Here is a 26,539-nt window from a genome sequence, read left to right as displayed (position 1 = left end):
ATACTTGTAACATTGTAATAACACGTTCTGTTCTAAATTTGATCGTGACTAATTCAAAAATTGATGATGAGTCGATTTCTAGAGCGAATGATAGAAATGTTTATTTTTGAAAATGATTAAATGAAATTTATTTTGTAGTTGTAAAAATAGATGAATGATTAACAACAAAGACTATTCTATTGTTACTGTATTTTGAGTACCGGGAAATATAAGTTCGAGTAAATCCAATTCAAAATTTTTTCATCGAAGTCTATGAGACAATTTATATGGAATTTTAGTAAATTTTATCTAGTTTCTGCTAAGACAAAATTTTTGAGATATTTAACAAAATGTAGAAAAATGTCCAGAAGCTAAATATAGCATGTATACAGCACCTAAGGACTTAAAAACTAGTTTTTTTTTTTACTTTTTGTATAACAGTGTATAAAACACTTTATATGGATTTGTTGTAAATTTTATCTAGTTTCTGCTTAAGCTAAAGAAAAAAGAGTGTACGGAACGAAATTTTTAAGATATTTGACAAAATAGCTTGTAAACAATACCTGAAGGCGTGTAAAAACTAGTTTTTTTCTCACAATTTTCATTTTAGAATGTGTAGGATAGTGAATTTTAGTAAATTTTATCTAGTTTTTGCTGAGCTAAATAAAAAAGTGTCTCGAAAAAAATTTTTTCACATATTTGACAAAATGTACGAAAATGTCCCCAACTCAAATATAGCAAATACATATCTTAATGTGATTCAAACTATTTTTTTTTTCAAAAATTTTCGTATCGGAGTGAGTATATAAAACAGTTTGTATGGAATTATTGTAAATTTTATCTAGTTTCTGTTAAGCTGAAGAAAAGAGAGTGCCCGGAACAAAATTTTCGAAATATTTGAAAAAATTCAGAAAAATGTCCAGGAGTGAAATACAATACCCAAGGGCGTGTTTTTCCAAAAAAATTTACCGAAGTGTATAGAATAATACATAAGGAATTTAAAAAAAAAATGATTGTTTCTGCAAAGCTAGAGAAAAAAGAATGTATGGAACGAAATTTTCGAAGTATTTGACAAAATGTAGAAAAGTGATCCGAATTCAATTTAAACATATACACAATACCTAAAGACGTTTATAAACTGTTTTTTTTTTTTTCAAAAAATGTATATAGGAGCGTGTAAGACGGTATATGGGAAATTTTACTGAATTTTATCTAGTTTCTGCTAAGCTAAAGAAATAAGAGCGTTCTGAATAAAATTTTCAAGATATTTGGCAAAATGTAGAAAAATATCATGAATATAGCAAATGTACACAATATCTAAGAGTGTGTGCAAACTAGTTTTTTTTTTTTTTTAAATGTATAGAAGTGTATAGAACAGTACATAAGGAATTTAAGTAAATTACATCTAGTTTCTGCTAAGCCAAAGTAAAAAATTTGACAAAATGTAGAAAAATGTCCCGAACTCATATAGAGCATATTTATTACCTAAGGACTAATTCAAACTATATATTTTTTCTCAAAATTTTCGTATCAGACTCTGTAAAATTGTTCATATGGAATTCTAGTAAATTTTATCTAGTTTCTGTTAAGCTAACTAAAATACTTCAAATTATTACAAAAAATGTAGAAAAATCCATACTTCATGGAACAATATCCTTGTTCCAAGTAATTAGTTTATAATCGAGTTGTTGTTATATACAAAATTGACGTTCAGAATCTATCTATCTTGTGGTATCGTGTTCGTTATTATCGATAATGTATCGATACTCATCGACGATGAATTATTAACGAGAATATTGCATTTGCTGGCGACGACATAAGGGTCAGTTGGGTAGATGATAGATTAAAATATGTATTTTGTATTTTATAAAGTTAATTGCATTTGCAAACACTCAGGAAATATATTGATATACAAAATAGGTCCAGTACTGCAATATGTGGAATTATAATTAAACTCCTTTAAAAAATAATGCATTGATTTTAGCACCTATGGATAAATACAACATGATATACAAAATACATTGCACAAATTGTGTGGATTGATTTTTATAAGCTTGTTCAAGAATATGCCTAAAAAGAAAGAAATATGATTTTATGACAACTGACACATTTTTATAACTCTTTAAAGCAATTATTATAACAAATTTTCATAAAGACTAGTATTACTACAATATTATAATACTTATATTCAAGTAACACATTTTTTATGCTTTGAATTTTCCTTTTTCGTACAGAGCTGGTTTCATCCCCAATATTGTTTACAAGAGTGTATTTACATGTATATATTGTAAATAATTAATATCCAGTGGCGGTCCGAGTTATTTATTCAGGAGCGAAATTAATTAGGGCTCTTGTTCGCCGTCTCGATTGTATCCATAATTGAGTCCCGAATTGCAATGTCCACATAAACCAGACTGTACATACTATGTATTCAATATATACATACAATTGTGTATTTATGTATATATTGCCGTATATACTTTATATTTAATTACTACTTTTTAGTTTTTATATTATGTAAAATCTGTTACGTTTTAATGAATGCGATAAAAACGCAAGTTGAGTGTTCTTTTTTAAATAACTCGAATATTTTGTACCAGGCACTCTTGTTTCTTCAACTTAGCTTTAGAAACTTTTTAGTTTTTATATTATGTAAATCTGTTACGTTTTAATGAATGCGATAAAAACGCAAGTTGAGTGTTCTTTTTTAAATAACTCGAATATTTTGTACCAGGCACTCTTGTTTCTTCAACTTAGCTTTAGAAACTAGATCAAAATTACAACAATTTCATATATTGTATGAAATATATGAAAAGATTAAATAACGAGCACTCACTGTATACTCCTAAACTATTATTCGGATTTTGATAAATCTTTCTGAAGTTTGTTAAGGTAATTTTCTAGCATGTATGTGATTATAAAGTACTGTGATGTATGTGCAATATTGTAGAAATAAATGAGAAAAATGGCAAAAAACGACATGCCATTGTTTGCATTGAAAACAGATGAAAACTATCATCTGCCAAAAATTTCAATTTACTTATGAACCTAGACAATATTAGAATATGTATAATAAATTTATGATTATGAATAAGAAAAATGTAATGTCTACATTATTATTGTCAAAAAGCAGCTGAGATGTGCCAAAAATTTAAATAATATAAAATACAGTATATGTATCGCAGATGGAATGATACACATCTGAACATGATATGACAAATTAATTCACTTAAAATATGAAATTAAGCATTAATCAGGGCCGGTCCTACCTTTAATGCGATGCGTGGGCAAAAATACGAGCGCACGCGTTAGGGGGCGCCAACACAAGATTCGGATATTAAATTTTTAATATAGTTTTTTTTGAATATACAATTTCTTTGCATCTTTTACTAATCTTTCCACAATATTTATAAAATTCGTACAAATTTCACTTTATAACAACAAATGGACAGTAAAGATGAATATACATGCAATTCGGCCCTCACGATATCGATTAGGAAAATTTTAAGATGCGATTTTGGATATCTTAAATAATAAAAAATTAAATTAATTTAATCCAACATGAAGTACCAGTGTTATGTTATAGTTATGGTTATATTATACCGTTTAAAAGACTTCAATTTCCAATATAGTGTGGGAATTGAGACTGATCATTTTATTTAAAGCAATTCCACATTTAACATCACTCATATTATGAATGTATATGCATTTTGGCGTGAAAAGTAATTTAAAAAAACAATAATTATTATTTTTAGGTAAACGGTAAATATTAGTATATTAATATATACAGATATAATAGATATAGGTTGTCAAATATCTCCCTTCGCCTTTTTGTATTATAAACCAGGAGCAAAAAAGCGGAAGGGAGATATTTGACAACCTAATATATTAAAAAATTGTCGACATGCGTACAGGACACCGTCTGTCGGGTCATCTAGTTTTGAATAAAACTAGTATGAAATCTTAGTGTAATATTCAAGACATTTTTTGATATTTCCTCAATAAACTCAAAAACTTCGTACCATGCATTTGTTTTTAGTGCATACTAGATAAAATTTACTAAATTTCCATATAAACTAAAAATCATTTATTTCTCTTTCAGGAACAAATAACAGCGCAAAACTCCCCCGATGCATTTCTGGTCATGTATTCAGTCGTAGACAAATCATCGTTCTCTAGAGCCGAAGCCGAGTTGACCAGACTGATGGACCTGGCTCTGCTCAGGACCAGACCGGCGCTTCTGGTCGGCAACAAAATCGATTTGGCGAGGAGTAGAGCCGTTTCTGCACAAGGTAATAATAATAATAATATTATACATGTGTGTCACGATGTTTCTCTGTCGATTTTAAACGAGAGCCTCCTCCCTTTGACAACAGACGGAAGGTGCCTGGCTTGCACGTACCGTGCGAAGTTCGTCGAGGTGTCTGTCGCCATCAACCACAACGTCGACGAGCTGTTGGTAGGCATACTCAACCAGATCAGGCTGAAATTGGAACATTGCGCGTTGCAGGTAAGGAAATAGATAGATAGACAAATAGTGATAAGATACTTATGTCAATTTTATGATAAAAATACTCTCTTGTTAACTTCCCGTAAGGTAAGTTATAGTAACCGCAAAAAAATGATTTTTTTTATATATCTTTACGTTTGAAAGATTTCTGAACATTTTGGCATACTTTAGAAAAAAATGGATAAATGTGTGTGTGTGTTTTTTTTTTGTATAGCGAAGGAAATGCCTTTATGCATCCCAGACTGGTGTTCTGTCTGGGTATGTCGGACTAATACCGACTAAAACCTCCGCTTTGCCCTTGCCTCTAGTCCCCACCTAAACCGCCGTTAGGCATTACTTCGTGGGGGTAGGATCTAGAATGTTATAATTCTTAACTTGATTTTATACTCATCTATTAAATGGGCGAAGTGTGTGTGTGTATGTATGTATGTGTGTGTTTGTGTGTGCAGATACAAATTTTTGTCGACGATTTCGGGAACACGGATCAACCGATTTGAATAATTAAAAAAAGAGGTCGAGCCGTTTCGAAGATACGAGGCAAAACGTGCCAAAAACGGTTAATCAGTTTTCAAGAAAACGAAGCGTCAGATTTTAATAATGCGAGGAACATTTTACTTGTATTGACAAGATGAACAACTGCTTAAATTTTTGGGAAGGCAGGTCCAGCGGTTTCGGAGATCTAGTAACAAAATTAAAAATAATGCCATTTGGTGATCAAAAATGATCATTAGACATATGCACATCAAATTATCACATATTTTATAGATATTTTAATAATAATAACAAATTTTGTTCACTTTACTATGGGTTCCGTACCAATGATTATCCGGTATATTGCGGCGCCAACGCGCTTCGATATCTCATTCATACGCAGCTAACGTATAGCGATTGCTTTGAAAAAAAATCCAAAATATTTCAAAGTATAAAAAATCTAATTTTTCAACATCTCAAAAACCGATTTTTTCAGAATTCTAAAAGAAAATTGAATCTTTTTTAAAAAATTTAATTTTTGTTATGAGGAAATTCCAGCAATTTGTCTTAAGGCGCGATGCCATGCACCACTAGTTTCACTACTTGCTTAGCCAGTTAATTGTGGCGCGTTTATTGAGAATTGCTCAAAGATTTGTATCGACAGAAACGACATGACGAGTATATTCGTCAATCATAGAGTAAGCACACATCAAAAAGATAATTTTATTTATCTTATTGAAATAAATTGTATTAAAAAAATAAAAAAATAGTGCAGGGTCATTTGTGAGCTTTTTGTCTGAATTTATAGTAACATGGCTTGAGATTGAATCTGAAGCAGGTCCTAAAAAAATAAGAATTGTGTATTCCTAAAAAAATTAATGAGATACAATTCGAAAATAAAGAAAATATTATTCTGATTGTTTTTTGTCAATTGACGAATTGATTGCAAAGTAAAAGTAAATAAAATATATTTTTAGGGAAGGAAATAAATATTTAATTGAAACGAAAATATTAGGTTTTATTGTTATATATTTCAACATTCTTCTCATTTTTTTTCTTCAAAATATATGTAATAATATACCGGGTTCGAGCATTTTGCCTATGCGCCACGAGCGTGCAGGTGTCATTCGCCGGGAAAGACGCAGGTCACAATTTCTATCAGAAACAAAAAAATTAAATCAAATATATATATTCAATAGTATATATTTTAGTTGAACCTAAAATGTCCAGAAAAAAATGAGAATTTCACAAATTTTTCGCGACTTGAGAAAAAAATCATGTTTTTTCATACAAAATTTGCTCACTATTTCTTCTGTGACTCCGAAAATAATTTGAATTGGTTTCTGAAATTTAAGAAATATATTCTTGACTAGTTTTGGAAGACACTTTTGCGACATTTTTGCAAAATCAATTTTTTTAAGCCCAAAAAGCAGGCTTCCCTCTTAAACTTAAAGTGTGTCGAATTTTACATCAATATTTAACACTCTGATTATGAGTTGAATTATTAAGAATTATTAGGAATTTTAATTTGTCATTTTTGGCCTTTTGACGACCTTTTCTCAAAAGCTTTTTGATCGATTTTAAAATTTTCAAAGCCGATGTGGTTCGATGTAATCGAGCTGTTTCTTTGTGTAAAAAAAATTTAAAAAATTTCGTCCATGCTTCAAACCAAAATCTTGAATCGGTTTTCAAAATTCAAAAACTGTTTTAAAAGTAGAAATTGAGTAGCCTACTGATTGAGAATCGTGCTAATAAGTTTTCGGTAAAGATCTGCCAGGCCATTTCTTCATAATTAAATGTTGCATAACAAACAGTTTACATAAATAGCTGAATGTCAATTCTTATTGATTATGTATACGTATCGGGAAGTTTGTGCAATTAGTTTACCAGCTGCCTGTCTATATTTTCACCTTTCCTTACCTCATTTTACCGCCGCCCTCGTCAGCCTATCCTATTTGAGAACACGACGTCTCTCTTATACTATGCCACATATCACCTTCCTAACTACAATATTTGTTCTGCGCTCGATATTGGCACAAATGCTACACATATTACATGTTACACGTTACATATAACCCTCTTCCAATAACAATCGAATGTTGGTGTCAGACACAACAATTTTGTATGATACAGAATCACACGACACTCGATATTGACGGAATGCAAAAGGGGTAAATTGGGGTAAAGGTCGTATGTGGAAATTTTGATTTTGAATGAGATTTGTGGGATGCACCGTCTCGTGATTTTTGTATGTCATTTTGTAATATATTTACTAAAATATTGTGTACTTACTTTATTTAATTTATTCGTGAAATATTAGTTATAAATGATTTTTTGAGCAAAGCACCTACATAAATGTTGCAAATTTGAGTTCATTCTTCGGGACGCACCGTTTACATCACGATCACATAATTTCAGTATGTCATTCTTTATTATATCTACAAAAATACTGCATACTTAAATTTTCCAAATTACTATTTAATTATAACTTAAAAATAATTATCTGTGTAAAGTACCCGTATCTGTGCTGCAACTTGTTCTTAGTTCTTAGAGTAACTATATAAATATTGTAACTTCAACGACATTTTAAATGAGCTCTTCAGGACGCATCGTTTTCATTACAATCCCCTGATTTTAGTATGTTAATTTTTAATACTGCGTACTTACTTTTTCTAATTTGTTCCTGAAATATTAGTTATAAATGATTTTTTGAGCAAAGCACCTGCATAAATGTTGCAAATTTAAGCTCATTTCAATGATCTCTTCAGGTCGCACCGTTTGCATTACAATCACATAATTTCAGTATGTCATTCTTTATTATAGCGACTGAAATACTGCATACTTAAATTTTCCAAATAACTATTGAAATATAATTTAAAAATAATTATATGATTAAAGTACATGTGTCTGTGCTGCAGCTTGTTCTTAGTTCTTAATTAGAGTAACTATATCAATATTGTAACTTCAACGTCATTTCAAATGAGCTCTTCAGGACGCACCGTTTGTATTACGTCCTAGTAATTTCAGTATGTTATTCTTTGATATGTTTATTAAAATACTGCATACCTAATTTTCTCAAATTTTGTTTTGACATACGAGTAATATATGATAATCTGAGAAAAGTACCCATTCTAACGTTGCAACATTAATGTCATTCAAAATGAGCTCTGCAGGACGCACAGTTTGCATTACGACTTTGTAATTTTTTTATGTTATTTTTTATTATGTCTACTAAAATACTATATACTCGCATTATATAGTTTGCTGTAAAATATAAGTTAAAAACAATTATTTGAGCAAAGTACTTATGTCACAACTCCAATGTTATCTGAGCAGATCAACTATATTGATATTGTGACATGTTCATTTTCAATGAGCTCTGCAGGACGCTCCCTTTGTACTACGACCACGTGATTATAGTATGATATTCTTCAAAATGTCTACTAAAATACTGTATACTTAAAATTTCTAATTGCGACTTTTAATACGAATTATAATTAATTATCTGAACAAAGTACCTATATTGATGTTATTTTAAATGAGCTGATTACCTGTATCAATGTTGGCAATTTAATGCCATTTTAAAGGAGCTCTGCAGGACGCACCATTTGCGTTACGACCACGTGATTTAAGTATAATATTCTTCAGTATGTTTACAAATTTACTGTATACTTAATTTTTTTTATTTGGACTTGAAATACGAGTAATAAATGATTATCAGAGCAATCAATCAATCAATCAAGAGCAACGTATATCAATATGGCAATTTTTATGTCATTTTACATGAGAAGAGTTTCTATATAAATAAAGTCATTTTGAATGAGCTACTCAGAACGTACCGTTTGCATTACCACCATGTGATTTTTGTATGATATTTCTTAGTATGTTTACTAATATACTGTGTATTTATTTTTTTTAATTTGGTCTTGAAATACGAGTAATAAATGATTATCAGAGCAAAGTACCTATATCAATGTCGTAATTTTTATGTCATTTAACGAAAAGAATTTCTATAAAAATGTATCACTCTTAATGTCATTTTAAATGAGCTTCTCAGGACGCACCGTTTGCACTACGATCACGTGACTATAATATAATATTTTTTAGTATGTTTACAAGTTTACTGAATACTTAATTTTTTTAATTTTGTCTTGAAATACGAGTAATAAATGATTATCAGAGCCAAGTACCTACATCAATATGGAAACTTTTATGTCATCAGCAAAGATTTTCTATATAAATGTTCCACTCTTTATGTCATTTTGAATGAGCACTTCAGGACCCACTGTTTGTACTACGAACTTGTAATTTTTGTAAATTATTCTCTATTATATGTACTAAAATACTGTATCATTATTTTTTTAAATTGGTCTTGAAATACGAGGTATAAATGATTATCTGAGAAAAGTATCTGTTTCAATGTTGCAATTTTAGTGTCATTTTTAATGAGCTTTTCAGGACTTACCGTTTGTATTACGACTTTGTAATTTTAGTATGGTATATATTACCTAATCTATCTATCTACCTAAATATCTATCAGTATAATATAATTTCAAAATTTTAAATTTTGTTTTAAATTATAAATATTTATCTTAGAAAATTTATTGAAAAATGGTGTAAATTATCTAGAAATGCTGAAAATTGTCTAAAAATATAAAAAATTACCTAAAAATATTGAAAATTTAATTGAAACTACAATTGATTATCTTAGCAAAGTTATTGAAAAATGGTGTAAATTGTCTGAAATATTGAAAATTCAATTGAAACTACAATTGATTATCTTAGCAAAGTTATTGAAAAATTGTGTAAGTTGTCTAAAAAAATGTCTAAAATATTGAAAATTGTCTGAAAATATGAAAAATTATCTAAAAATGTTGTAAACTTAATTGAAACTGCAAAATTCACATAAAATTCGTTTGCCTTACATAAAATCTTATATATTGAACAAATTGTAAGTACTAAATAAATTTAGCACACTTTTTTGCATTTATTGAAATTTGCGTCATATTTTCTTTGATGAATAGAAATTTAGAAACTCGAAATTGAAATACGTAATCTTTACATCTGTACTGTCCTTTTTTAAATAACAACTGTAAAATCTGTTAATTTTTATGTATGTTAGTAGAATTCCTTTTTACCTTGTTCTCTATCCAAGACATATCTTTGGTCAATAGGAATCCTCTATCACACAGAATACATTATCCTTAGGCGATTAAGTAGGATTGATATATCGATCTGTGATGATTACATTTCGATAATCGAATATGCTCTCAATAGAACAGACAGACGTATTACACAATCCCTTTGGCGAAGTCTAATAATTATTCAGGAGACAATTCATGTCCATGTGTCGAATGCAATTATCGCATTGCTTGTGAATTCGAAATTGCAATCATAATTAAATTCAAACACTGTAAAAGACTGTATTGATAAGGAAACTGAATCTCTACGTGGAATAATATTTAATACTAACTGATCTGGCAAACGTTGTTTTGCTAAGTAAGGTATATTCTAAACAATTTTTAGAGAATCAAAATAATTAACACTTTAAGTGTATAAGGATGTGTTGTTTGAATGCTATATACAATGAGGTATTATAAAAACAATAAACCCCATTAGTTTGTCTATATTTTGTCAATACAATCAAAAAGGTCCAATTTGACTTAAAAATCAAACTAATTATATCACAACAAATAACGCATTTCAAACGAACAATTATCTGACTACGTTCAGTAAAACTAATTTGCTTTTGTGATGCAATTCAAAAATTTGTCAAATAGACCAGGCGGCAAATATGTTTAATGCCGTATTTTAATTTTAAAGGTATTTTACAAAATAATTAAATTTTTAACTAATGTTAAAAAACTACCAACGGAAGAAAATACTTTTACTATGGATTTTCAAAAATTGCAGTTTATCTCCCGATAGCAAAGTTATAAGAATCAAAGATATAGCTGGTTATACATCTTTTTCCCTCTACTTTCAAATATCGTTGTTAAACAATGCTTAACTTTACTGGTTTTTGACACATCGGTGGTGGACCTTTTTAACCCCGAACCTTCATATATTACTATCTATTCTGCGATAAATTCTGGGAAATTATAACTGGGAAAATGTTATTCGCCAAATATCCTTTTGATCGATACCAAATTTGAGTTCTGAATTTAAATAACATAAATAAAAAATAATGTAACCTAGAAAATGTTTTATAAATACCAATGAGTATATAATTATACAAATGAGATCTTTCAGAGCACCGTGTTTGAGAAAAATATGCCAAAAAGTGCATTTTCATATTAACATATCAAAAAAGTTGATATTTTGAGTTTCTAGTAACACTTGCAATCCGTTCAATAACATTTTTGAGTATAAATAAAACTGCGAACAAAACTACTTACTACAATTTATTCATAATTAAATAATATTCGCGGAAAACATCCTATTAAAAGTAATTGAACATCATCTTTCAAAAACGTTTGGCATTTGACGTATTAGCCACCGTCCATTGTTTTATTCAAATTACGCTTCTACAAAAATGTTCAAATTAAAAATGTAAAGTTTCTACGCGATTTTGAAATAATATCTCACCTTTCCGACAACCTACTAACTGATTGGCACGAATTTTTAACTTCCCGTAGGGCAAGTTATAGTAATAGCAAAAAAATCAAAAATGAAAATTTTTATATATCTTTACGTTTCAGAGGTTTCTGAACATTTGGCATACCTTAGAAAAAATGGATGTATGTGTGTGTGTGTGTGTGTATGTATGTACGTGTGTGTATGTATGTGCGGTACAAATTTTCGTCGACGATTTCGGGAACACGGATCAACCGATTTGAATAATTCAAAAAACATTCGATTCGTATTGATCAGAAGACGTGCTGATTGGTTTTTGGCGAAGGCAGGTCTAGTCGTTCCGAAGATACGGTGCAAAAAGTGCCGAAAACGGTAACTCAGTTTTTAAGAGAACGGAGCGTCCGATTTGAATAATTCAAAAAACATTGTATTTACAAGATGAAGAATCGATAAAATTTTCATGAAGGTAGGTCTAGCGGTTTCGGAGATATGGAGGAAAAAGTAAAAAAATGAGCCATTTGGCGGCAAAAATGATCATTAGACATATGCACATGAAATTATCAGATATTTTAAAGAGATTTTAACAATAAGTATACATTTTGTTAACATTCCTATGGGTTCCGTATCAATGCTTATGCGTTAGACAGCGACGCGACGCTTACGCGCTTTATATTATGTCCTTATGCAGTTAAAGCAGTACGATTGCTTTGAAAAAAAAGTTCAGATCTTCCACAATATGTCAAAATAAAAAAAAAAAAAAATTCCAAAAAAAAAATTAAAAAAAAAAAAAAATCAAATTTTTTTTTTCACAAAAAAGTAATTTTTTGTCCAATGTATAGTTTCTCAAACATCTTATTTTTTCGAAGTAAAATTTTCTCAAAAATGTTAATTGTTTTTAAAAAAATAATAATTTTTGGTACGGGAAGTTCCAGCAGTTTGCCTCAAGGCACGATGCCTTAATTGCCTTAAGACAGAATTCCACTTACAGCAAGATTAAGACTGGCCAAATCGGTTTAGCCGTTTTCGAGTTTTACCGAATCATTTGATCGAGAGCTCCATTTATATATATATATATATATATATATATATATATATAAGATATTGTTTTAAATTTCATATTTCCTTTATTTTTAGGGTTCTCGTGAGGGTTCCCCAGCCCACTGGTACAAATCCAGAGGAGTTATTCGCGCCAGCATGAAGGCTCGCCAAGTGCTGACCTGGATCCTGGGCAAGGAGGACAGCAAATTCAAAAATTGCGAGAATTTGCACGAACTCTGAAGCTCAGGGAACACGAACTTCCAACATCATCATCAACGACAGCAGCAGAAACATCATCATCAGCAGCAAAAGAGCCGAAGCAGGGGATTACTGGATGCCCTCAAATCTAATAAAGAAGTGCCGGAGGCGACGGATGTTTGAAGTTCGGAGAAAGGACGATGCAAATTGGGTGATGTATGATGGTAATAAGGAGACACTGAATGGGAAATGTTATTGAATTAAATTTTAATTATGTTTTGTATCACCCAAACTTACTTGCCAATTTAGAGACAATACTTACTACCAGGGCGAGATTGGAAGAAAAATATTATATATTTTACTACCCCTAACACTATTTCTAAAGCCCTTTACTATTCTTGAAATGTTAATTGTCATTCTATGAGGATTTTTATAAAAATTATCATGTAACTAGCTGTAAGTGGAATTCTGTCTTAAGGCAATTGAGGCATCGTGCTTTAAGGCAAATTGCTGGAACTTCCCGTACCAAAAATTATTATTTTTAAAAACGATTAACATTTTTGAAAAAAATTTACTTTGAAAAAATAATATTTTTGAGAAACTATAAATTGGACAAGAAGTTACTTTTTTTTGAAAAAAAAATTTAAAAAAAAAAAATTTTTTTTTAAAAAATATTTTTTTAATTTTTTTTTTTTGAAAACAAAATGTTTTCTTTATTTTGACATATTTTGGAAGATCTGAACTATTTTTCAAAGCAATCGTACTGCTTTAACTGCATAGATACAAAATATAAAGCGCGTAAGCGCCGCGTCGCTGTCTAACGGATAAACATTGGTACGGAACCCATAGGAATGTAAACAAAATTTATACTTATTGTTAAAATCTCTATAAAATATCTGATAATTTGATGTGCATATGTCTAATGATCATTTTTGACCGCCAAATGGCATTTTTTTTACTTTTTTCGTTAGATCTCCGAAACCGCTAGACCTGCCCTCATGAAAATTTGATCAATTCTTCATCTTGTCAATACAAGTAAAATGCTTTTTGAATTATTCAAATCGGACGCTCCGTTCTCTTAAAAACTGAGTTACCGTTTTCGGCACTTTTAGCTCCGTATCTTCGGAACGGCTAGACCTGCTTTCGCCAAAAACTAATCAGCATGTCTCCTTATCAATACGAATCGAATGTTTTTTGAATTATCCAAATCGCTTCATTCGTGTTCCCGAAATCGTCGACGAAAATTTGTATCCGCACATACATACACACACGTACATACATACATACATACATACATACATACATACATACATACATACATACATACATACATACACACACACACACACACACATACATCCATTTTTTCTAAGGTATGCCAAAATGTTCAGAAACCTCTGAAACGTAAAGATATATAAAAATTTTCATTTTCGATTTTTTTGCGATTACTATAACTTACCCTACGGGAAGTTAATAATACCAATAAATAATTAATAATTTTTTTATTTATATATAAAGAAATGATGGAAGTTTCTAGTAATATACAAAATTTTTAATTTGTACACTCCTTACAATTTTTTCATTTATAATTCGTGAAACCCCAAAAAGTTGTAATTGACCACTGGGGGTCACTTTGGGAATCACCACTCTAAACTTTTTTTTGGGTACACTTGTTTTATTTTATATTATAATAATTATATAAGTTTTCATGGATCCTTGAAGATCTATGTGAATTTCCTTAGAAATCACTGCTCTTAACATTTTCTTTAATGCTTTCTTGTTTTATATTATAATAGTTATACAAACAATAATGTTTCTAGATTTTTTATATAATTTATATATATATATATATATTAATAATTTATTTATATATATATATATATATATATATACTTATAATCAGTGGTGTTGTGCTAATATTTTTTTTGCCGGAACGCTAAAATTTAAAATCCGGTTCATAAACCGGTTCAAAAAATTTGATATATTTCGATAAGAACTCACAAATCTAATATATTGACTTTTTATATAATTAACTCTATTATACACAGCTAGTCTATACATTAAATTGTACAAGTATGAGGGAATCATTGAGTATATAATTTTTATTCTTCAATGACATTAATCATATTTATTCTGGTATTATTTGTATTCATTAATACCTACAGGTATTTATTATGATATAAAAGTTCTCAAGATTTATTACAATACTTTATAAGACTTTATAAGTCCATAACCTAATAATATGATATATAACCTATTACCTATCATACTATATTATATTATTGTATATCATTGATAGATATCTATTATCTATCATACCGTGAGATACCTATACCGTCATTAACTTATTATATACCTACATACCTTTTACTTCTTATAAATACTACTGTCTAATTTATATATTCACCTATATTATATAGGTTTACCTTACGCCCTATGTATTATCTCTACCTATCTATTGTCTATACCGGGAATTGAACCCGGGACCTCCGCGTGGAAGTCGCGCACCTTAACCACTACCCTATCGGATACCCCCACCAATAATATAATATGGGACGCACTGTTGTTTCCGCGGGTCATTTTCTAATTAATTAGGTAATTAATACTAAGGTGGCGCGACGACACGCGAAAAAAGACGGTTGATTGTAGCGTTACGGTGGTGTAGTGGATAAGGTCGTCGCGTGCCACGCGGCGGACCCGAGTTCGAATCTCGGTAGGGTTAATGTAGCGTGTAAGGGAAATTATAGGTAATAGGATATATAGTAGATATAGGTTAGGTGTATTCGGTATACAATGTAGGGATTTGAGAGTATATAATGAAATATAGCGTATGGTATAGATGTAAGGCGTGTAGTATAGAATGCAACGTATAGGCACACGTAAGGCTATAAAAATACATGAATAGGAACCTATGATGTAGATGTTAGCGTATGAGAAATGCGAATAAATGTAAGATTTTAATTTATAAATATTATTTTTTCTATAAGAAATTCATACACCTCAATTTGTTACTAAATTAAAAACGACTTTGATAAAACCAGTGGTTTTGTGCTAATATTTTTTTGCCGGAACGCTAAAATTTAAAAACCGGTTCTAAAACCGGTTTTCATGTTTTTCCAGTTCCGTTCGAAAAGGAAAGAAACAAAAATTATTACAAAACCCATTTTGTGCACATGTATGTATGTTTATTACAATAATAACATTTAATAAAAATTAGTTGAATAATAACGTATAAAATTTACTTATTAAATCATTTTCTGTATGTAGCGATGTTTTTATATTTTTTCTTGCCGGAACGCGTTCCGCCCCAAAAATGATTTGCCGGAACGACGTTCCGGCTCGTTCCGGCTCGACAACACCACTGCTTATAATGACAAATATATATAATTTTTTGGTAAAATAGAATTTGGGAAATAATTAATAATTTTTTGTGGTTTTGTTAAAGGCAGGTTTATAATGTAAAACCACTCTTAAAATTTTTTCTTCTGTGCTTTCTTATTTTGTGCAGTATATGTATATAATATTAAAAATTATTAAAATAACATTTTCCATTCAGTGATGTATATTTCTGTGCATGTGTATTTCTAAGTTTAATCATATATACACATAAAATTTTAACTTTAAATATAATTTATAATATAATATGTATATAATAATTATTTGCAGCCAAATAGCCGAAATAAAAACAACAAATAATTCAACTATTTATTTCGTATGTTTCAACACAGTTTAGTTTACAATAAATTTCATATAATAACACACAAAACCAGGAAAAAATAAAAATAAAAATTCCAAAAAAGTAAAACTTTGAAATAAAATAAAATATGGAAACAAATAATATATTGTTTTAATTAGGAACATATTTTTATCTAAATGCAACAGAGAAATAGTGGCTCAAAATATATAATTATATTATTAACTTCCCGTAGGGTAAGTTATTGTAATGGGCCGAAAATCGGAATTGAAAATTTTTACATTTCTCGACGTTTTGAAGGTTTCTGAACGTTTTGGCATACCTCAGAAAAAATGGATGTGTGTGTGTGTGTGTGTGTGTGTGTGTGTATGTATGTATGGATACAAATTTTCGCCCACGTTTTCGGGCGTACGGATTAACCGATTTGAATAATTTAAAAAACATTCGATTCCTATTGATAAGGAGAAGAGCTGATTAGTTTTTGACAAAGGCAGGTCCAGCAGTTACGGAGATAAGGAGCAAAGAGTGCAGAAAATAGAAATCGAGTTTTTGAGAGAACAGAGCATCCGATTTGAATGATCTAAAAAACATTCGATTAGTAATGATTGGGAGAAGGGGTTATTAGTTTTTCGCAAAGGCAGGCCCAGCCATTTCGGAGATACAGAGCTAAATGTACAAAAAATGGCAGTTTTTGAGAGAATTAAGCGTCCGATTCAATTGATTCAAAGAACTTTCTGCTTGTCTTAACAAAATAATTGATTTTGGAAAAAAAAAATTTTGTTCCATTTTTTTTTTTTTTTTTTTTAAATTTTTTAATTTTTTTGTATATCGAAAATAATTCAGATTTTATTTTTAATTCTGACTATAGTTCTAATATACTTTAAACAAATAATTTCAACTCTGCAATTTAGTTTATAGAATTCTTCTAAATATTAGACAATGTTACAATACTTTTATTGTATTTATAATAATCTATTTGAAAACATTCAGTATTCCTTCAACATTTCGTTACGGTACGGGAAGTTCCAGCAATTTGCCTTAAGGCACGATGCCACCCACCCCACTAGTTTATTTTTATTTTGAATTTTATTGCAAAGTTTTGTTTTGTTTTGTTTGTTTAATTTGTTTAATTTTGTGTGCTTTTTCTGGTTCTGAATGTACTAATATTCAATAATTGAATAAATTATTCAAATTAATGTTATAATTAACTTTAATAATAACTAATTAATTTTTCCTTCAATAGTTTACCTTTAGTATTTTTTAATTTTTATATACTTGTAAATCAATTTTGTTCTTGTTATAGATTAATTTCATATAAGTATCATCTCTTTCGAATTTTTTTTTTCTAAATTATTTTGAAATAAAAAAACGTAATATATATTGTGAACAGGCTGAATGATGACACACATAGAGTGTCGAAACGTTCATAATAAATATTTAAATTATATATTGTTTTCTTATTTGGACTATATTTCGCTGCAAATAAACATTTCAAAAACATGTTTCAAAGTCGAACGAAAATCTAAATTATATATATATATAAAATACGTTTATATGGTTTAAAAGAACTAAGTAATTATTAATAATATAAAATAAATAATAATTTCATGTTTAATTTTAATATTTATCGTTGCTTTTATGTTATTATAAATAACTAAGCAAAATCGGCGGATTTAGTCTTTAAAACTTATGTATAAAAATCGTATATTTTTTAGTAGTACTTAAATCCTAACTAACTATTTTAGAAATATTTTTAAGTGATTAATTTTTCTATTCGTCACCAGTTGCAAATAAAATTTGCAGATATCAGCTCGACTTTAATCGGTATTTTATTTTTAATTAATAATTTAATTGAAAGTTATTTAGTACCTACGTAAATCCTAACTAATTCTTTTAAGAAAATTTTTACTTTAATTTTTAATCAATTTTTCTATTAGTTACTAATTGCAAATAAAATTCACGGATACTAGAAAATATTTTAAACAGTATTCTATTTTAATTTATTAATTTATTTTAAAATGCTTCTTGCTTTGTTCTTGTTTTTGATTAATTTCATATAAGTATCATCTCCTTCCAATTTATTTTTTTTTTAAATTATTTTGCAAAAAGACGTTATATATATATATATATATATATATATATATATATATATATACATATATTATAAAACAAATTCATCCTTGAAACTTCTTTAGCAGCACCCGTGTAGCCGGGGGGCATCTAATTATTTTTCAAGGAAAAATACAATTTTTTTCCATAAACTGATACGTGATTATATCAAGTGAACTTTCCACTTTATAAAATAAAAAGTTCATAAAATAAAAGTTTTCTTTGCTGATACTAAAACAGAGGAGGTATATAGACAGTTTTGTAATAAATTCTCATCAATATGGGAGGGAAATTATTTTAGGAAAAAGTTGGATAAAATATTCATTGATTATTGAAATTTGTGCTTAGGACATAGACCGTGTATTAAATAACCTGCAATATTTTCTAATATTATAAACCATGAATTAGTTTTTTTTTATGAAGTTAATGCAACTTACCTCAAGGCAAAATGCATCCCACACCCAGTTTCAAATTGTTTTCCTAATCACAATATATTATTTACGAGTAAACATTTGAATTATTAATTTCACTACGGTTTATGTTTGCATTTAATTTCTATGCATTATTTATATGCATGAACTGTTTGTTTATTTCAAATAGGTTATTTGACAGTTAGCACATATCAATTAAAATTTGATTTAAATCGTTGTTAAATGTTTAAAATACACACTTTTAATTATTCTATGTTGCACTTTATAATTATTCTAGTTAAATTATTACATTTTGTTTATTTATTGCACATAAACATTTTAAAAATATTGCATCAAACGCCATTTGACAGTTGCAAAGTTTAAAATATTTGTTTAAAACGCGATTATTTGTGTAAAATACATACAATTTTTCAATTATCCAATATTGCACTTTAGTAAACAATATGTTCATTTATTTTGCACAAAAATATAATAAATATGAAGTAATTGTTATAACATTACTTACGCCATTATTATAATTTTTTGAATTGTCAACTTCTTTAAAAATTCTTTAAAAAAAATATAATATAGATATAATACGTAATAAATTATAATAACTACATAAAAAGTATTTATTTATATCTTACTGCGTTATATATAAACAATTATTTAGTACAAATAACGATTGTACTAGCAAACACTTTTATAGTTCGACATTATTGAAATTGTTTTAAACTGTCAAACTTGGCACTGAAAACTGTCAACAAAAAAATTATAATAATGTTAGGACATAAATTATAATAATTATAATATAATATTATGTAAATAATTTATTTATTATTAATTTATTATTTATTATTTAACACAAATAATGATTTAACGAGGAAATATTTCTGACACTACGTCCGCCATTGTTGTAATTGTTTTAAACTCAAATTGTCGGCGCTGCAAACTGTCAACAAAAAAAATTAAAAAAGAGATAATATGTAAATTATAATAATTACGTAAAAAAGCATTTATTTATATCTTACAACGTTATATAAACAATTATTTATCACGACTAATGTTTAAATCAGATTTAAATAACGAAATACTTTTATAATTTTGTACGGTTTATATTATTTCAATGTTGGTGCACTGAGCTGTCAAACTAATTTAAAATGGCGACAAGTGCGTTTGAAAAAAGTTAACAAATTGAAGGCGTAAATCCCGTCAACACTTTTACAAGTATAAATCATTAAAAGTAAATTAATACACTATTGTGTTTAGAAAAATAAAAAGACGTACTTGCACAAATATAAGCTTATTATAATAATAATAATAATGGATTGTATTGTGGCGATATCAAGCAGGCTGGTTTTGATTTGTAAAAACTAATTCATTATTATTATTATTATAATAAGCTTATATTTGTGCAAGTACGTCTTTTTATTTTTCTAAACACAATAGTGTATTAATTTACTTTTAATGATTTATACTTGTAAAAGTGTTGACGGGATTTACGCCTTCAATTTGTAAGTAACAAAGTATTTTGTACATAAATTTGCTACTTTTGAAAGTTTGTTTAAACAAATACTGTTTTTGCATAAATAAAACTAAAAATTGGGTTAACGATTAAAGCAAAAATCTACTCATAAGATGACGACAAAATTATTTTATGAATCTTACAATTAAATTTTGTTCATAACCTATAAATGATGAAATTGTTTTATAAATTCGTCGGGATGATCTGTGAATTTTATTTGCAAAAGATTGAAAGATATTTAATAACACGTATATTAAATATATATTATGATTTATATATATTTTATTATATAAGTAAATATTATATTATTAGTATACTAATACTATATATAGTTAATAAATTTAGTGCCAACTTATTACAAAACTAGTAACAATTTTAAGCTGAGATAAAAATTATATTATTATTGAAGTAACATCATTACTTAAGAAAAAACAATCTTAAGTCTCTAGTTTCAAGTTGACTTAACATTATAATATTATTTATTTATTTATTTAGAATTGTAATTAATTATTTAAGTATCATTGTTAAAGATAAAACTATCTTTATGATATGCTTCATGATTGAAATTCATATTTTTTATATAATATATTTAGGTGAAGATTCTGCTGTAAAATCGACATATATTATGGCAAGGCTATGATACGTAGCGTTTTCCATATAAAATTGTACTAAAAACTGTCAAAATGCTTTGTATTTACTGTGAAGTCAGACGTTTTAGATATAAAACATAACCTAGAAAACGCACAAATGCCAAGAAAAAATCTTTTCATAAGTGGATCTTTCTGATGTGTCAAAATAAGATATGATTGAAGTTATTAACAGCAAATAGATTTTGACAGTTTTCAGTATCATTTTATATGAAAAACGTTACGTAACATAGCCTGGTCGTAGCATTTGTCTATTTTACGGTAGAATCGTCTCCTTAGATTTTATTTGTCTAATTTATTTATATATTTTAAAACTAGATATCAAATTGGAGTGCATATGTTTTGGTCACCAGGATTTATACCTTCACCAGGAATTTTTGCAATATGGTATGAAATAAATTTAATATTATTTATTGGGTATAGCCTTGGTGGTGGTGTAAGTTTAAAATATTAATAAAATTAATATTTTAATGTATATAAATTATATTTATCTCATACGTTTCTGTCTCTTGCTTAAACTTTTATTAAAATCTTTAGAATGTGGTATGAATTAAATAATATTATTATTTAAATATTATTATTATTACTGGTGGTGGTATAAATATAAAATATTAATTTAATTAATATTTTAATATATATAGGTATATGTATATAAATTAATATTTGTGTAAAAATGTATTTGACGATATATAAATGTGCCTTCCAAAATATCAATGTGTAAATATTATATAATATGCTATTTTTCTTGTTTAATATTAATATTAATAATTAAGCTATATATGCACTATAGTAGATTAGAAGGCTCTTTTCGCATAAATAATTTAACTATGTATTATGTACGTTTCGATGCTGTATGTGTGTCATCATTCAGCAAGTTAACAAATTCAAACGAGGAAAACCCACAAGTTTAAACACATTAAAAAAAAGTCAATAAAATAATAAACTAAAAGTTAACTAATAAAATTGTATAATTAGTTACATTTGTAAAAAAACTGGTTTGAATTTGTTAACTTGCTGAATGACACAGATACAGTGTCGAAACGTACTAAATAGATAGTTCAATTAATTATTGTTTTTCATTTTGACTATTTATGGCTGCAAATAAATATTTCAAAAATATGCTTCAATTTCGACCAAAAAATCTCACAAAATATTTCTATATATAGTGTGAAAAGAGCCTTAGTTGCATTGAACCAAAATATAGTTCAAAATTTTAAAAATTTAAGCACTGTATGGAATTATCGGATATATTTAAAATATTTATAAAATTTAATGGACGAATTAAATTATAAAAAATAACGTATATATAAATATATAATTAAATATGTATATTTCTATAAATCAATAATAGTGAGAGCTCTGGAAAGTGAATACTTTCTACTTTTCCTTTTATTATTTGTTGCCAGTAATTCTTACTCTTCCAACAATCATCTGTCTTCTTAATATATTGTTGTTATATAATCTTATCTTAATAAATAATTCATTATGTTACCATTTCTAGTCTCCTGAAATTTATTATAAACAAATACTTTGATTCTTCAGTATTTTTTTTTACTTTTTCCTCTTACCACGAATTCCTATTATACCAACTATTTTTAGTCTTCTTTAACAGTTTTTGTCTTTTTATTTTTGCTTAAGAATCTTCAAGCAACACTAATATAATTTTATCTTATTAAATAGTTCATTATCTTATTATCTGTCTTACATTTTATTTTAAACAAACTATAATTTAAACAAATTTTTAATACTAATTTTATTGTACCAATTTATTATCAATTATTTATACCAGATGATTTGTGTCTTTTATTTTAAGACTTTAAAACAATATTTATATAATTTTATCTTTTTAAACTTTTCTTAACTTCCCATTTAAAATTTATTATAATCTATATTAAATATTTATAAGCCTTCTCATGATTTAATAATTAATCAACATATTTTTTTACAAAACAGAGAAACTACTTTTAATTTTAGCAAATTAAAGTACAAATTTGTTTTCTTTTTGAATAAAATTTCATTGCTTTTCATCAATTTTTTTTAATAAATAGTGTCAATAATTGGCAGGTCCAAATTTAGTATGAGTAATTTTCTTTTGTCAATTTTACACCACAATCGTGTAATTGATTAATTCTTTAAAAAATATTCCATATTGTTCATTTCTTCTTATTTATGATATCAATCTAATTTTCTTTTCACTTTTATAAATACTTAAAGAAATGCAATAAATTTATAATATTATTTTTTTGCTTAAACCTTGTCTTTCAAACAAATATGAATATTTTTAATATTTAAGCATTTGTTCGTGTGACTCTATAATGATATTTTTATTAATATATAAATATGTGTATATGTATATGTATTATGCTTAATATTTAAATGTATTAAATAATAGTATTAGAGAATAATTTTGTATACGTGTCAAAAAGTATGTAACGATGATATATTTATACGTGGATGACAATAAATTATATGAATTTAATCTCAAAATGATGGTGTTGGGTATTTACTTAATTATGATTTGGTAAATTGGATTTATCTTCATTTAATTTTTCACGAAGGAAAAGGAAACTGGGTGGACTCTTTGGGAGAAAAATGCATGTGATTGACTACTTGCCCTGAATAGAGAATTGATGATTTTTTTACAATTTTAGAAGTCAGATTTATTTTTATTCTGAAAAGAAAAGGGTAGGACTCATTGAAAGAAATATGCAGTCTAGAAATAAATAGTTGAAGCAGAAAATTGAAAGGTAAGTTAATATATATTTGTGTGTATATAAATAAATAAATATATATATTTATATATGTATATATAATGTGTGTGTGCGTGTGTGCATGTGTGCATGTGTGCATGTGTACATATGTGTGTACAACAAATTTAATTCAATTTTCAAATTGCTTCTAACAATTATTTTTATCTAATTTATAAATTATTTTTCATACATGACACGGTGATATAAATGATTTCCTTACAACCTGGACCTGCCTTTGCATATTAATAATAATAATAAGATATACTGATCAGAGACATGAACTCACTTTTAATTTGGCAAAATTATTTTTTCGCTAAAAATCTTACCATGAAATTAACTATACTGCATTAAAAATAAAGTTGAATTTAAAAGAACTCTACTGACTATTAAACTGAACTTTTTGATCCTCTAAAAACACTTTTGAAATGATATTTATATAAGATAATAAAAAATAGATTAAAACATTATCTATAAGGATCAGAGACATGGACTTTTACAAAGTAACTTTTATTTTGTCAATACTTTTTTTTCTATTTATTTACCTGAAGGAGTTCTTTCCAGGAATCTTTGGGCTAAGATTTATGGATATATTTTCTTTGTGTGGATAAAAATGCACTTGTTGCACTTTTTAAGAAAATGTACAGATATTTTGTACCGTATCTAAAATGGACAATGTCAAAGCAGGGATGGACTAGAAAATGAAAAAAAGGTGAGGCATTTTTTTTACCTGCATGAATCATATTAAAAACATTTTTTATATCACTAAAAATTAAATATATATTTTTATTGACTTTAAAATTAGTAATAATTAGGAAATTTTTAGATTATTCTATATTTGTTTTAAGATTTGTTATAAAACGGTCATAAGATACCAAAAATAATGTAAAATGTATTTAATTAATTGTTAAAAAATTTGGAATTCGTCAAGACAAGACAACTTTGAACAAAAAGTTTCTTAAATATGCAACTTTCTTGGTATAAAATATTCGGATTATAATTGAAAGAACATAATTCTAACATTTTATAGTACTGTCTGTATTCTATTATTCAATTTTAGTTCAGATTTAAGTTGAAAAGGAACTCTACCAACGAGCACACTCGATTTAGATTAAAATAAAAAAAGGACTACTGACAAATATATTTTTAACATTTTATATTACTAGTTTTATTTTATTATTAAAAATTAATTTAGATTTGGAATGAAAAGGAACTCTACTGACGAGCAACCTGGATTTAGATTTAAATTAAAAAAGAATATGTTTTTAACATTTTATATTATTGTATTTATACTATGATTTAATTTTAATTCAGATTTAAAATGAAAAAGGACTCTACTGACGAGCAAAATTACTCTCATCTCATAAGCATATTTTTATGTAGATAGCGAATTTTTAATATAATGTTGGACAAGAGTGCTTTTAAAGTTTCTCAGATTTGTATATAAATAGTATCCTCTTATGTACATCCATGATATTGTTGTCTCGTTCACTCGCTTGAAAATAACGTACTTGTCTCTCTTTCTTTCACCAAATTGTTTTTCAACACAAATCAGAACTTTTATATGGGTTTTTTGTTTTTATTCCAATCGATATTTGAATTATAAAATGACTTAGGAATATTTAATATAAAACATTAGATTTTGTAAAAATACTAAGTTGCTTTAAAATTTGATATCTTGTCAAAAAAAGTTTCAATTATTTACATAAAGTTGTTTATAAAAATTAAAAATAAAGTTTCAATTTTTCATAAAGAGCATTTGTTCAAAAATATCAATTCTAGATAATAGTTATCTCGAAAATTTAAACTATATTTGTAATTTAATATTTTATATTTTCTATTTTCTATTTCAGCTCTGGAAATCAGCAACAAGTCCCTTAATTGCGCCCCGCAGATTTTGTCCCTTGATAATTTGCAACTCCGGCTAGGAGGGACTCGGCGCTAATGCAAAAGGCAAATCTGGCTAACAACAGGTAAGTACATTACCGTAAATACCTGTTATTTACTATTACCTTTCTACTTCCTTGAATTAAATATAATAGAATTATGTGGTAGTGGAAAAACATACTTTTATTATTTACAACGGTTGGAATTTCTTAAAAAATCATAGTTTTTTGAACATCTTATAATATAAATCGGTACTTTTTTATATTTGATATGTATATGCTTTTCATAGCTAAGGGGGTATTTTTTTTCCTATCCTCCCAAAGACTTCCCTGACCATCAAATCTCAACCGAAATGTCACGGACGCATCTATAAAACTAGAGCGTTAAAAAGCCATCAAATGGGGGGGGCCCTTTTGATAACCTGAAAGGTGACAATGATAGCCGTCCAAGTCCGTTCAGTACGTCCATCCAAGTCGTCTTTAGACGTCATAAAAATCGATCATAAAACTTATTTACTGCCGAGAGGAAATATTTGCCGTCGTAAAAGATGGGAATTAAATATAAATCAAAACTGGATTAAACCGGCGTCGAATGTAAAGGAAGGGAAAAGGATACAGTCAAGTGGTAAAGGATAATTGTTGTATTAGTCCTTTGATAATTGTTGATTGACGTATATGCTCGTCATGATATAAGAAGTGGTAGATTTCTGCATATTGATGAGTATATTCGTCGACGGCTATTTTAAATT

The 26,539-nt window shown here is 27.6% G+C and overlaps 1 protein-coding gene across 3 annotated transcripts in view; it reads left to right on the top strand.

Moving 5' to 3' along the window:
• LOC113363178 (GTP-binding protein Rit2) overlaps window positions 1-13,099 on the top strand; it is a 104,552-nt gene extending 91,453 nt beyond the window's left edge. For all 3 annotated transcript variants that reach the window (XM_026605658.1, XM_026605659.1, XM_026605657.1), the window contains 3 exons: window positions 4,082-4,271; window positions 4,356-4,489; window positions 12,671-13,099. In XM_026605658.1, the coding sequence (XP_026461443.1) occupies window positions 4,082-4,271; window positions 4,356-4,489; window positions 12,671-12,814 (468 nt within the window). In that variant the 3' untranslated portion in view covers window positions 12,815-13,099. The remainder of the gene's footprint in view (window positions 1-4,081; window positions 4,272-4,355; window positions 4,490-12,670) is intronic.
• Window positions 13,100-26,539: the final 13,440 nt, after the last annotated feature.

This window comes from Ctenocephalides felis, unplaced genomic scaffold (assembly GCF_003426905.1).
Source record: "Ctenocephalides felis isolate EL2017-DRISC unplaced genomic scaffold, ASM342690v1 CF-g0.4_SCAFFOLD_00845, whole genome shotgun sequence".
NCBI lineage: Eukaryota > Metazoa > Arthropoda > Insecta > Siphonaptera > Pulicidae > Ctenocephalides > Ctenocephalides felis.
This window is presented reverse-complemented; position numbering and strand designations above follow the sequence as displayed.